At 45.7% G+C, this 13,643-nt stretch overlaps 1 protein-coding gene across 4 annotated transcripts in view; it reads left to right on the plus strand.

The window, feature by feature from the left end:
- The window catches only part of SSH2 (slingshot protein phosphatase 2), a 104,330-nt gene that overhangs the window by 45,349 nt on the left and 45,338 nt on the right, over positions 1-13,643 (plus strand). For 2 of the 4 annotated variants that reach the window (XM_074923295.1, XM_074923296.1), the window contains exon 1: positions 3,257-3,321. The exons of the other annotated variants lie outside the window; for them this stretch is intronic. In XM_074923295.1, the coding sequence (XP_074779396.1) occupies positions 3,266-3,321 (56 nt within the window). In that variant the 5' untranslated portion in view covers positions 3,257-3,265. Of the gene's footprint in view, positions 1-3,256; positions 3,322-13,643 lie in introns of those variants that run through there. 4 annotated transcript variants of the gene reach the window in all.

Consider the following 13,643-nt stretch of genomic DNA (forward strand, 5'->3'; position numbering starts at 1 on the left):
CCTGTGATCTCCTGGGGAGCACAAAATGCCGACCAAAAGCTCAGGACAGGCAGTGCCCTTTTTCCCCGAAGCAAAGTGTAATTTTGTGCACTGGGCTGGGAAGCACTTGAGACCCCAGACAGACTTATTTACATCTTGTCATACAGTGATTAATGGCTGTGCTCACATGCTCTATTGCAGCACAGTAGTGATTTAGACTGCTACCTGTCATCACTGCAATTTTGTGCACTTTAAATTCTTCATGTGTTTGTCCCGGCAGAGTGCACCTGCTTCCAGCAAGGAGCAGTTTCTTGGATGTCTCGTGACCTGCTGCCTTCAATTCCATCTTGTGCATCCCCTTGAAGCCCCTTCTTTCAACCTGCTCCTTGTTCCTGCATGCTGAGAGATCAGGTTATTGGGTCGATAATTCTGCTCATGTCTAAATGTAGGATGCAGTTTTGACAGAGAAGTAGGGTTGTTCCTTAAATCTGATTTTAAAAAGCAGAATATGAAAATAACACATGCTATACAAATAGCGGGAACAGACATGCTAATATCACTAATGTGTAGCCTGAAGGCAATGTCAGTCTCAGGCTGATATTTCAGTCTTTATGGCAACAAACCCAGGTTCAAATACCTTTTATTAGTCCAGATTTCAACAAATGAACTTACTTGAGGATTTCCTACTCCTGTTTCCTAAAGGTCTGAAAAGAAAAAAGCTGGGATGTTTCTACCACTGGTCTCCTAGCATATGGAGATGCAGTACATGATTGTATTAATCCAGGACTAATTAATTTACAAATCTATTATCCATATGTTATGAGTAGCTGCTTAAGAGTATTGCTTGTAGTTAATCACTGCACTTGTTTGTAGCACTTTTTAAGGGCTTGCCTTTGTAATGTTAGTTGCATGTAAAAAATCTGAAATCTGTCTGGACAGTATCTTGTTACTGTAAATCTGGTCTCAAAAGAATCCTCTAAGACCTAGTTTGAAGTTTTAGAAGGCAGGCGTTCTTTATTGCAGCACTGGATGGACAGGGGATCACTCCACCTAACGTGCATACACTAAAATAAAAGTTCATCCTTTATATACCTTAAAAATATTAATATTCATACATTTTCCAAGAAGTCTCCGCCTTTCCACTTATCTACTATGTTTACATAATGCTGGCTTTGCAAAACTACACTGCATGTGCACAGGGGTCTCGGGTGGTTGTTGTTGGGACGTTTGGGGACTTGGCCCCCTACTCCTTTTTCCCTTTTAAGGTCACGTATCTTTATTTGTTCTCCTTGGATATTTCCCAACTCTGTTGTCCAGCCAAGTTGTTCTTTCTTACCCACTTTGTTTGAGCATTTCTGCCAGGATGTATCTAGTCTCAAGGTCAGGATATCTTCTCTGCACACTTTAATCACCTGGGCCTTGTTAAATCCAAAGTTAAACATTGCTTGGTAAACGAATTTCTTAACATTTTCCCCCTCTGAGACTTCCAGGTGTACACAACTGGCTACAACATGACCACATCAGGCATAATGGCATGCTTCGCTTATCACGAATTGTTCCAGGCCTCAATTTGCAGGCAGCAACTGCTGGCAGGCATCAATCTAAGTGCATTTAGTCTTCTGCAATGCTCGGATAAAGCCCTCAAGTTATTAATTAGAATAGAACAGAAGTTCTGGGTTTGTTTTTCAGTCTATGAATGTGTGGTATGTGTTACTACCAAGTATGAGGTTCTTGCCAGTCTCTTGACCTCTGGAAGGATTGAGTTACCCTCCATTTCTCTAATGTCCTGATTTTTCCATTGCTTCTTGCAACTGACTTCATTTCTGCCTAACAAATGATTTTTATTTTATTTTTTTTTTTTTTTGGCACTGCAGCAGGCTGGCACTGCATTTTCTTTACAGCTGTGAGGAACCATTACCAGAGATGTGCTCTTGGCTATGTAAGATGACATTGCTTAAATTAATGCAACCAAACCATATTCTAGCAAAACTTGCAGAATCACAAATTGTACTGCTTTGTCCTTTTCTCTGAGTCCCTGGAGCAGGGATGGTTGAGACCTTTCACACAAGTGACTGTATTGCTCCTATGAAGTCTCAGACACTGAAGCAGTTGCCATCATGCTGTTTTTTAATCCCTCTCTGCTGCTCTGAAAGTTTTAGTTAATATTGGAAATAAACCCTAGACAAAGCTTTCTTCTGGTTCTAGCTTACTGTCTGATCATAGGGGCAGTTCTGCTGTGATGCCCTGGGCCATACTTTTTGCTGTTGAGTAGGTGTTATAGATAAGTAAATGTGAACTTAAATCTTCCACTGCCAGCTCACTTGTGCTTTGTTACTGGGTCTGAGCATGTGCCGTCGGTACCAGATGACTTAAAAACAGTGTATTTGTGTCCCTCTGTGCTGGGACGTCCTGCATTCCTATGGGACACGGAGAACTGAGCTAGCTGCTGAGGTTTCAGTTGATAAAGCTGTTCGCTGGGTGTAAGGGCTGACAAAGGCAGAGCTGGAAGAGCCAGTTAGTGCTTTGGGGCTGTTCTGGGTGCAGGATTGAGCAAGCCCCCCCTCTCCCCGACCCTCCCCAGTGGAAAACGATATTAAGTTTCCCTTGTGCTGTACCATCTGCATTCCCGGCAGCCAGAGGACAAGATTTTTGCTCTAACAAACTTCCTTTCTTCCTTTTCTCTTGGGGGGCAATGGGGCTAAAGATTAAAAAGGCAGCTGCTTCTCTTCTCCTTTAGCAGAAAACAAGTTGTCAAGTTTCTAGATATAAAAGTTATTGCCAAGAACTATTTCCCCGTCTCCTGCAGGAGAGAAATTAAGGTCGTTTCCTAAGCACCCGAGTTGTCGCTGTCTGCTTTTTGAGGAAAAATTCTTTTGATGTGCTGCTTCAAACCTAGTTCCAAAGTTTGCAGCTTTCCCCGGCTGTTCTGGCCTAAATCTAGGGAGAAAAAAGAAGAACGAAAAAAAAAAAAAAAAAAGGGGCGGGGGGGGCCCAGAAAAATCCCGCTCAAACCGGTGCCGCTTCCCGCCCTCGCCCTCCGGGGGGAACGGGCGCTCCGAGCCGAGCCCCCGCTCCGCGCCCGCTGCTCCCGCCCCGCCGCCACGTGCGGGCCGGGGGCGGGGCCGGGGCCGTTCCCGCCCCGGTGCCGGTCCCGCTCCTGCGCACTGGGCGGGGGGCGGCGGGAGCGCGGCGGCCGCGGGGCAGAGCGGCGGCGGCTTCCCCCCCCCCCCCCCCCCCCCGCTCCCCATGCCGCGGGGCAGGGCGGCCGCCTCCGCGGACAGCCGCGATGATCCCCTACTTCTCCGACAACGCCGTGATCTCCCAGGGCGCCATCGCCCAGCTGTGAGTACCGGGAGAGACCGGCACCGACCGGCACGTCTCCCCCTCCCGCCTGCACCCCGGGCGCCGCGCTGCCTGCCCCGCCAGTGCGCCCTCCCCTTTCTCGGTAGCCGGTTCCGCCGCACGCTGCCTTCGGGCAAACTTTTTTTCTTCTGCCCGCGGAACCGGCACCGCACCCGGTGGAAACGGAGCTGCGGGCGGCACCGGCACCGCAGCGCTGCCCGCGTCTCCGTTACCGCCGGTTTGCCTCTTCGTGGTGGTGGTGGTGGTTGTTGTTTTCTTTCTCTCTACAAAAACTCCGGGTCCCAACGAAGTGTTTCGATAACGTAAACGTTAACAGCAGCTGCCTGGGAGAACCCGGGGCTGCGCGTCCTCTCGGTGGAGCCGCCGCTCGCCCGTGCCCGGGGCCGCTCGCCCGTGCCCGGGGCCGCTCGCCCGTGCCCGGGGCCGCTCGCCCGTGCCCGGGGCCGCTCGCCCGTGCCCGGGGCCGCTCGCCCGTGCCCGGGGCCGGTCCGGGCCGCCGCACACTCCCCTGGCCGCCCCCGGCAGACTCGGAGCCGGGCTGTGCGCCGTCAGCGCGGTGGAGGCTTCCTGTGGGCATTGTGCCTTGGCCCACTTTGGGGCTTAAAGTCGAGATTAGCCTCTTTATTTGATCTCTTGTTTTGGTTTATCACAAGGTGGCAGATAGGGGCTGTGGATTTGACGTTGGGTTTTTTTCAGGTCGGTGCAGTAGGAGCAGGACCGAGACCTTACCATTAGGTCCTGAGGGAGAGAGACGAGGTGATGCCAGTTTTTAAGTACTGTCGGTCTTGGGCAGCTATGAAACGCAGAGAGTGTCTCTGTGCCCCGTACTAAGCCGCTTGAAAAATCAGTCTCTCCAGCTGCACACCACCCTTTGAAATGCAGATAGAAATAATCATTTAATTTGTAGACAATTAACAGGGACTGCCTGAGTTGTGGGGTTTGGCTGGAAGGATTAAGGAGGGAAGTGGCAGCTATGGGGTGGTAGATAAGGCTTTTAGAGAGAGTTCAGTCATGCTTGATATTTCTTTAAAGAAGCCAAACGGTTGTTTTATCTCTTGGAAACATCATGAAAGACTTCAACATAGTAGGATAAAATTCTGGGTCCCACCTGGAGCTGTGTTCTTGTCGCAAGAAGCTCCTGCTAGAAATTGAGCTGCCTTGCACTTTAGGTCTTTAGTAGATATCTCTGCTTATGCTTGATGTGGAAGGAAGTCCCTGGACTCTGTGGCCTCTTTTTTTTTTGTGTTAGCAATCACTGCCGTAGTTAGTAATCAATTTATTTAAGTCTCTCTGAGCCCAAAATGCTTGTTAATTAGTCTTTTTTTTTTTTTTCCCTGTTCGCATGTTGCCTGTAAACATTAGGGCTTTCTCTGTGGTTGTTGATAATGTAGGTTTAACAGGAGTATACCTGAACTGTTCTGTGGAAGCAAGGATGCAAATTAAATATGCCCTGGGCTTTGGGAAGTGATTGATTCTGGAATTGTGGAGAAAAAACCCAACCTCCCGTAGTCTGAAACATTTCCTTACAGCTTGAGATGATTTATCAAGCTATATTAGGTAGTTAGGTAGCATTTGAAGTGCTTCTAAGATGTTTGTTTTATGTGCTGCTCAAACACTTAACCTGCCGTTTGAGACCGTAAGGAAAGGGATCAAAAGAAGGAGGAAATACTCCTTGATCTGCTCCCTCAGTCACATGTAGCCCTGCGGTCTTGTATCTAGTAGTGGTTTAAATGGCCACTTACTTGGTTAGAAAGGACCACCCTTTCCTTTTCTGGGGAGAGAGATAACTGAATTATCAGGGGAGCTTACCCTGTCCTTTGCCTCCTGGAAGGAAAGATTAATAAGCATGAGAATGACAGAGCTTTTGGCCCACGCATAAGTGTTTGCACAAGGCTGAGCGCTGGATTAATATTTTGATGGCATCCTCAAATCAGGGCCATGCTGTGGCTTTCAGGCTGGCATAATAAAGACCTGTTTTTATTAAAGTTTATACTTCTCTAATTACAATTTCACAAAGGCAGGTTAACATTGGATGCCCTTATTTCATTGTCGGCAAGACCTAAAAATCCAGATTTTGTTGTCCTGCTGTGCTAAAAATGTGTTCTCTGTGGAATGGGAAGGGCAGTAGGGACCCAAATGTTATCAGAAACTTCTGTTTCACTGTATCCTTTAGTAGATGTATTTGGCTCATCAGCTCTGACTTTCAGAGATCAGCAGAAATTACTCTTGTGTTGACGCTTTTAGTCAGTAATGTAGTCAGCTGGTCTGGGTCTAACTCATTTCAGGTTCACAAGGATTCAAACAATGTCTGAGACTTGTGTTTATCAGAATGCTCAGAATGTATATTTGTAACTCATTCCAGAAAGTCTTGCTACTCTCGTTGAACTTAGTGGGAATTCTGCTGATTTACTGATTTATTTGTGTATAGGATTCAGACTTTACTTTGGTCTACTAAAACTCTAAGGCAGCTGATGGAAAGATAGAAAAAAGCAAAACCTCAGACAGTCTGCAGATACCAAAGAATTTTTAACAAAAGAAACCCGGAGAAATTGCTGTAGATCAGTTCTTCCTGCCTGCAGTTGCTTCCTCTGCCTTTGGCCAAGTTTTAGGTATCTCATTCATTGCTGGTGCCCCTGAAGTGTTTTTTCCGTGTCCCTGTGGTAATGCCGGATTCCTCTGTCACTCAGTTTTCCTTTTTATCTCGGTAGCAAAGCAGGATTATCCAGCGCTCAGGGCGCTCACTTGGGATTTGGGAAGACCCAGCTCTTGCTCCCTACTGCGCCACATCCTTCCTGTGCGACCCTGGCCAAGTCCCCCCCGGCCAGTGTTCAGCAAGGGAGTTGGGCCTGAAGGTGCAGATGGATGCTGAGCCTTTCTTTTGAACCTGAGAATTAACCGTCTAGCTTTGGTGTCCACATCCCTCTGGCATTTTTGTGCATTTTTTTGTCTGTCTGAATACTTGCGTCTCTTCTGTCTCTGCTTCAGCTTCCTTTCTGCAAAGCAACAGTGAGAGCCCTTCCTGGACTCATGTTGAGCTCATGTTAAAGCACTCGGGTACTGTTGACTACTTCATCCTCCAACACTTTGGGAGCCAGATGGATCTAAAAACATGAATGTGCTTGCTACTTTCCATGGTTCTTGTACTTGCTTTCATACCAGTCTGGTTTTTATTCTGTTAACTGATAGTTTTAATAAGTATTTTAAACTTGTGGAAAAAAAAAAAGGAGGGGGGGGGGGGGGCCTAGAATAATTTCTTCACAGCGTTGTGGGTGTATCTTGGAACTCAAAAAAAAAAAAAAAAAAGAGAAGTAAAACCCACAAGTTAAACAGAATTATTTTCAGCGAAAGGTTAAAGGTAGCCACAAAATGTTCTTGCAGGCTTGGCTTAGCAGCCTATTGCTCTCTCACATAATCAGTTTTCTTTTAAGTGACAACCCTCCTTTGGTGTAGTGTGAAGAAACAACACTTTACAATGCAAGAGGAAGTTACAGGCTGTGCAGGTAATTACAAACTCTACGCTAAATTACAACACTGAGTAATTTGGGCTCACTGTACTGCCTCGCTAAATTACAACACTGAGTAATTTGGGCTCACTGTACTGCCTCGTTCTCACTGCAGCCTGTCTTTGTGCCCAGCCTGTCTTGTCCCTTGTCCTCCCCCACCCCTTTCATTTACCTTTGTCATGCGGCCGTGGCCTTTATGCTAGGAAATATCATGACCATCTAATTTTAAATTACACCAAGTGCCAAGCCAGGAGCTTAGGTGTGTGGCTGCTTTGCCATTGTTTGGAGAGCTGCTGATTTATTTATTTATCATATGTGAAACCTTACAACCTTTTTATCTGCTCATAATGTTATTGCTGCCAAAAACCTTGACCATTTAGCAATTATACTGCAGTCCTCCAAGCAGTGTGTTATTGGAAATCTTTAATTGCCTCTGTGCCATTGTAAGTGCTGTAGCTTTGTGAGTATTCTCCCATTGTGCTGAGAGTCAATGATATTTAAGAATTGACGAGGAGATTCTTGAAAACAGCTGCTCAAAAGACTGGAAGATCAGCGGAGTGATTCCAGTTACCGCTATCTGCTCTGGATGAGGTTGCCTTATGAGCGGGGGGGTCACCCTGTTTGGAGGTACTTGAAGTGTGGAAGCAAGTTGATGAGCTCTTCATCTCTTGTAGAGGCTGGGAGGATCAGTACGAACTGTCGCAGTTCTGTTTTCATTTCAGTGTGTACTATGTGGTCAGGGTTTGGGTGACTGCAAAGAGCCTCGTACTCCACCAAGGACGCGATGGGAATGTGCAGGCGAGGGAACCTGACCCCTTACCCTTCCTGCTCACCCCTCCACGCAGCTGAGCTCCCCCAGCACAGTCAACGGGCTTCCTGTTGACTGAGCGCAGTCGTCGGGGATTTCTCATCTTTTTTATTTCTTTGCTGATTGCGATAACACAATTGCAATGCATAAAAAGCTTCGTAGTAGCTACTGATTTTTAAAAACTCTATGCAAATGAGTTGTGGTAATTGTCTGTAAGTAGTATGCTGTGTGTTCAAGTTGATCATTAACTAAGCCAGGGCTGTATTGTTCATAACTGCTTTTCCTGTTTGGCTTTTCCTTTTATTCCCCTGGAAGCCATGGGTATTTGTCTCACTGATCCTTCCTGGTAAGGGATTGGAAGAGAGACAGAGATGGTCATCGGACGTAAAATCAAAACTTGAGCAGCAAAGGAGTGTTTCAAGGACAAACCCCCCACACACAGTCACCTGTTTTTCAGTGATATGTTTTAGTTAGGAAGCCCACGCTGCTGGGCTGCCAAGTTCATGTTTTAAAAGGCTGTGAATGATAGAGTTGCCTCTGAGATTCTGGGTTTTCTTGAAACTTCTGCAGATGTTCCTGTCTTTAGAAATGCTTGAGATTTTTCTAAAGGCTACAAAGCAGAAGGACTCAAGTGCGATTATCAACAGAAAAGGACCTTTTGGGGCCAGTGAATAGGCTGTCTGGGATTTTTTTTCAGGACTGTACTTCCTTGTACCTTTATCAGAGCACCTCTGGCTAAAATATTACTTAATTGTTTTTTAAACAACTTCAGGCTAACTTTCTTGAAATGTTGATTCTAACTAGTGTTCATGGGGTCAGAAAAAGTTTAAAATTCTGCATCCCATTCTGCAATACCTCTAAAGAGTTGCTGTCTCTTCTACATTGGTCTGACAAACAGCATTTAAATTTTCAGCCTGTATGGGCTTAAAACTAGTTCAGCAAATATTTTTTCTGCAGTGTAATGAATATAATGTGTGCAGAGCAAATCTGCAACTTGAGTTTCCAGCCATGGTGTTTCGTAGCAGCTGACTGAAGACTCTCTCCACAGGTACACATGGAGTAAAATTCACTGCTGTCACGAATTCTAAATGCTTGTGCTTTTGTTGAAGTATTCAGAAGACAACCCTTTGCTTTTGCATGTGCACCTGGGCCAGAGCTTGAATTCAGCAGCTTGGGAAGTAACTGGAAACAGGCAGTAGTTGTGCAGCCACCTATTGCTGTGTTGTGTGGGATTAACAGAATGCTTTCTGACAGAGAGAAGCCATTTGGTTCAAGGACATCAGCCCGTGGTTGAAAGAGGCCGAGGAAAAGAAAAACGTGTAGAGGTGAATGTTAAAATTAACCTGTGCCCCACTGTTCACAAAGCTGGGGGGTAACACAGGAATCCAGCCGTGAGATCTCTCTTAGGGTCAGCACTTCTTGGCATTGGCAGCTTTTCAAATTTGAGTATTTCTAGGTATATTAAGGCCACAGGCTCCTCATTCAGTGCATTTTTCTGTTTATCCAGTACTTATCTGGCCTTCATCAACATCGTATTCAGCCCTTTGGGGTCTCTGGGTTTATTTGTAATAAGCCATTTAAGAAGTATGCTTTTTCTCAAAACACCTTTGTTACAAGTAGGCTAAATCCACAGACTGCTGAACCATAAATGATTTAGTGCTTTCTTTTAAACAAATGATCTTTGTCACTTAGTAGTGAAGTCCTTGGTTTGTTCACACACTTCTCACAATGGCTTAATGAGGTCCATATTGTCCCACCAGCCTGGGCTTTCTCCTGCCTGTGATCTCCTCAGTAACTGCAGTTCTGGGTTTGATTCACACTCTTCAACTTCCAGCTTTTCACTGGAAAAGTGTAGATTTGTTGCATCTGTATTTTGCAATGTGGCTGTTGTGGAGGCACAGAGACGAACTGAAGTTCATCCCTCGGTCTAGGATGGTTTGAGACCCCCTGCACCTGCAGAGGGCTGTTGAGATGAGTTGAGCTTAGACTGAAGCATCTGTGCACCAGGGTTATTGTCTGTTGCAAACTGTGCTGTATTTCTTCTCCCTGCGCTTTATTTGCCAGTGTGAAGAGAACAAATCTGCTTGTTGTCCTCGTGTTGTCCTGCAGCCTCCGTTCTTACAGTGTGCATCTGAAGGGGATGTTTTGGAGTGGGCTGTTACCTGTGTCTGGGCTCAACCACCTCTAGCTCGCCGAGATGGTGGCCAGCGGACGGGGACGGGCGCCCGTATTCTGGGTGCGTTGCTGGTGTTCCATGAGAGACTCCGAGTGGCAAGTGGGACTGGCGGAGCATCATTCTAATTAGCAAATGATAAAATTTGTCAGGTCATAATTTAAGGGGGAACCTCATTTGCACAAAGGTACAGATGGGAAAAGCTATCGTTAGTCTTAACCTTTGTCCTCCAGTACTTAGCCTGTTAGTCTTCTGTTTGCTTTCTGCAACTCTGCTGGATTAAAATGAACCCAGAATTGTTTTTTTGGTTTTTTTTTTAAGGCTCATTGTGTGATGGTGTGTTGAAGAGTTTGTCACTGGCTTTTTTGTTGTTGTTAGGGTTGTTTGGTGTTTTTTTTTTTTTCCTTTATTTGCTTTGAAAGAGATAGAGAAATAAAAAAAAAAACACCAAACAACAACAAAAAAAAAACAAATGCAAAGTGGAACAGCTGCATTCCTCTGTGTTGCAAAGACTGAAAGCCTAAATAAAAACAAACAATTTGTCAGCACCATTTCTAGCCCTCCTGTTGGTTTGCCACGATGAGAAAGTTGTAAGAAAGCAAACAGGAATATTCATGTGCCTCGTGAGCACAGAATAAACATCCATCCCCGAGCTTCATGATGTCTTCAGTGTGCGCATGGGAGCAGGACTGGTGCGTGTTGCTCAGCTGCCCCTGTGAGTGCCGGGGTGGGGAAGCAAAGCCGGGAGCCCCTGGCTGGGAGAGCAGCATCTGCTCAGCAGGGCATGAAGGAGGTAGGGCAGGACATCACCCAGCTTCCCAGCACAGTTACCAGAGCAAAACCTTGATGCTGTCGTAATGTTAAAGAGTTTTTTTGTCCTTAGTTCCTTCAAGTACATCATGAAATGTTTTATGAGAGGCTCTCTAGCTTGAAATTAAGCAAATAACTGTTCTAGAGCCTTTTTAAAAGCTGTTTAAGAGCCTTTTCCCTAAAGTACACTCCGTTCCTGTTAGAGACTTCTCTGGGTCTGTGATACTCAGCAGTGTTTAGTATTCCGTTGGCCTTTCTGCTTTAATGTGTGGTTTTTAAAGGGGTTTGCACACTTTTAGGAAATACGAAGACCTGAGTTAACCACTGGAAACTGGCTGCCAGACTGACTAAAGTGCTAATTCTGATGAAATTTAGCACCTGACTTTTGCAGGGATAAACACATCTGGAATCTCTACTCTTCAGAGTTCGAACTCTTGTAAATTAAAACTTTATTTAATGTGTTTCCAGTCTGAGCCTTAGCCAGCAAAACTTTGCTGGGTTTTCATGTTGAATTAGAAACTCCTTAAAACGCACTAACATCTCCTTTAGCTGAAAATCACATTAAGGTGCTAAAAGAGTGAGTTAATTTGTAGCTGTACTGAGAAATCACAGATACAAAACTGCAGGGTGATGCTTCAAGTGATGCAGGTTGCTGTGTTTCCCTTTTATTTAGGTTTTTGGTGAGCAGGTATCATGAAGAGTGAATGGTTCAGATGGTACTGCTTCCCCATTTTTATTTAAAGTATCTATATAAAAATGTTGCAATTCTTAGGAACAGTTTGAAGAAGTTCACTTATCTGCTACTTAGAAATATCCCGGCTCCTTTTGCCTCATGGGCTGCCCTTCATTTCAGCCTTTATTTAAGTTGGGAGATGCTACAGTGGGGGTAGACATCCCACAGTCTGTCAGCTTCTGTTTAAAGTGACGTATGGTGAGTGATTAATGGAAATTATTTCAGGAATAAAGGGCTCCTGGTAAGCTGATCCCTATTCAGAGCACCAAAAGAAAAAGCAGAGTCACAAGGGATGTTGTCTCCAGGAAGAACTTGCTACATCCGCGGGGGGGAAGAGTTGGATTGGAAAGTGATGCTGAGTCTGCATTTTGAAATGAACCATAATTATATCTCGTGGTCTGATTTGGAGAGCTTTTCCTGATGGCTCCGGAGACTGATTGTCACTTACACCAGCAAAATGTTGGAGTGCTTTTCTTGGCTTCTGCCAGCGTAGGTGTGCTCTGAGCACCAGGGGACAAGGCAGCATGTCATCTCTGCTGGGGAGCAGGCTCTCTTTAAAGGCTGAGTTACCCCATTCCCCATAGTGTTGGGTTGGTTAACCCAAAGTGATGCTATATTTCTTCAGTTTGCAGCTTTCAGTTGCATCTGAAGTTTGTATTAACCTTGCTTATTCTAAGGACAGTCCTTTTAAGTGTTGCCTTGGGTCGAAGAAAAGACACAGAATCCATGAAACTATTCCTACTATAAAGTGTTTCTGATCATTTGTCTTTAACGTTTTCTCACTCCTAATTGATTGAAATTTCAAGTTACTATTTACAGCCACATTAAAGTTGTATTCCCTTAATTGTGGCTTTGCTATTCCATAAAATGAAGTCCCTGGTGTGTTTGCAGGCGTGAGCAGATCAGTGGCCTGATTACGGGCCATATCAGCACAACAGGTAAAGCTCCCTGTGACTTCCAATTTCAAATCAAAAGCTATTGAAAGAAGTCTGGCATGTGGCCGTTCTCTCTGAAACGGCTCACAAACCATCTCGCATTGCTGGTTACCGCTGACTGTCCTTTTTACTAATCTAAAGGGACAGTCAGTCCTAAACTGATTTTACTGTTCCTGCTGGAAACTGTCATTTAGGGATCAAATAGCCTCATGCATGGGGAGGATGCAGTAAAAATGAAGAGAAAATTGAAAGTGCTGAGTGCTGCAGAAGTTAAAATACTGAACAAATAACTTCCTTCTATTTTTTTACAAGTCAAATCCAACAGCCTCTTGATGATTTTTGATGCTTTTGGTAAACAAGCATCTGCTTCTTTTTATCACAGAGGAAAAGGGTTATTATTCAGCATTGATTTCTTTGTGTGGAGACAGAGTGGTCCTTGTTTTGGTGCTCTATTTACAGGGGTCCGTTAATGTATTTACTGAGGGCAGGCAAGGAGACTGCAATCAGAGCCAGGCTGCTTCCCCAGCGTAATTCCTCCATCCCGTGCCTCACTCCGGGTGTCGGGGCAGTGGCAGAGCTGAGTCCTGGGCACGGTGCCGCTTCACAAAGTGACAGGACTTCTGCTCCCCAGCTGACCACAGCTGCGCTCGGTGCTGGCCACCTCCACCAGAAGCAGCAAAAGAAATGATGGAGCAATGTCCTCCTCAGCCAGCCTGCATCTGGGCTGTGGCTGCTCTGCTCTTCCCAAGTCTGTGAGGCTGGGCTTGTGCCTCAGGGGACCCGTGGCTGCTGGGGAGGGTGTGGGGCTGTGTTGGGTGCACAGGGTGCCCCGCTCTGAGCGAGTGCCAGGGTTCTTGCCAGCTCCCGGTCACACGGTCCCCGTCTCGGGGAGACAGCCAGTGCTGGCGGCGATTCAGGCAAGTCAGTGGTCTCCTTCCATCTTTAAAGTGCTGGGCATACTTTGTCTAAATATAGGTGCCCCTGGACTTGGCTGCTCCAGGGAGGGACAGTATGTTGACCTTAGTGTGTCTCCTGTGACTTGTATTACAGTCGTATTTAAAGCATTGGGGTCCTTCTTGCAGGGCACTGCCAGTCAGGCCAAACATGGTCAGGTCTGTGACAGCGATGAATCCTGCATGTGCAGGGAAAACAGAATAAAAATCAGTTATAAAAGATCCTGTCCTAAACATAGTGGGGGGAGACCTTTCAGGCTTGTTGGTTGTTAACCAACAGCTCAAGGATGTGTCAGCTATTATTTAAGGTTTAAAAAGAAATGTGCTCTGTATGAAGGCAACGCTTTCAAACTCTGGTGGTGGAGGAGATTATTGTGTGGTTTGAA

Source organism: Athene noctua, chromosome 19, assembly GCF_965140245.1.
Source record: "Athene noctua chromosome 19, bAthNoc1.hap1.1, whole genome shotgun sequence".
NCBI classification, from domain to species: domain Eukaryota; kingdom Metazoa; phylum Chordata; class Aves; order Strigiformes; family Strigidae; genus Athene; species Athene noctua.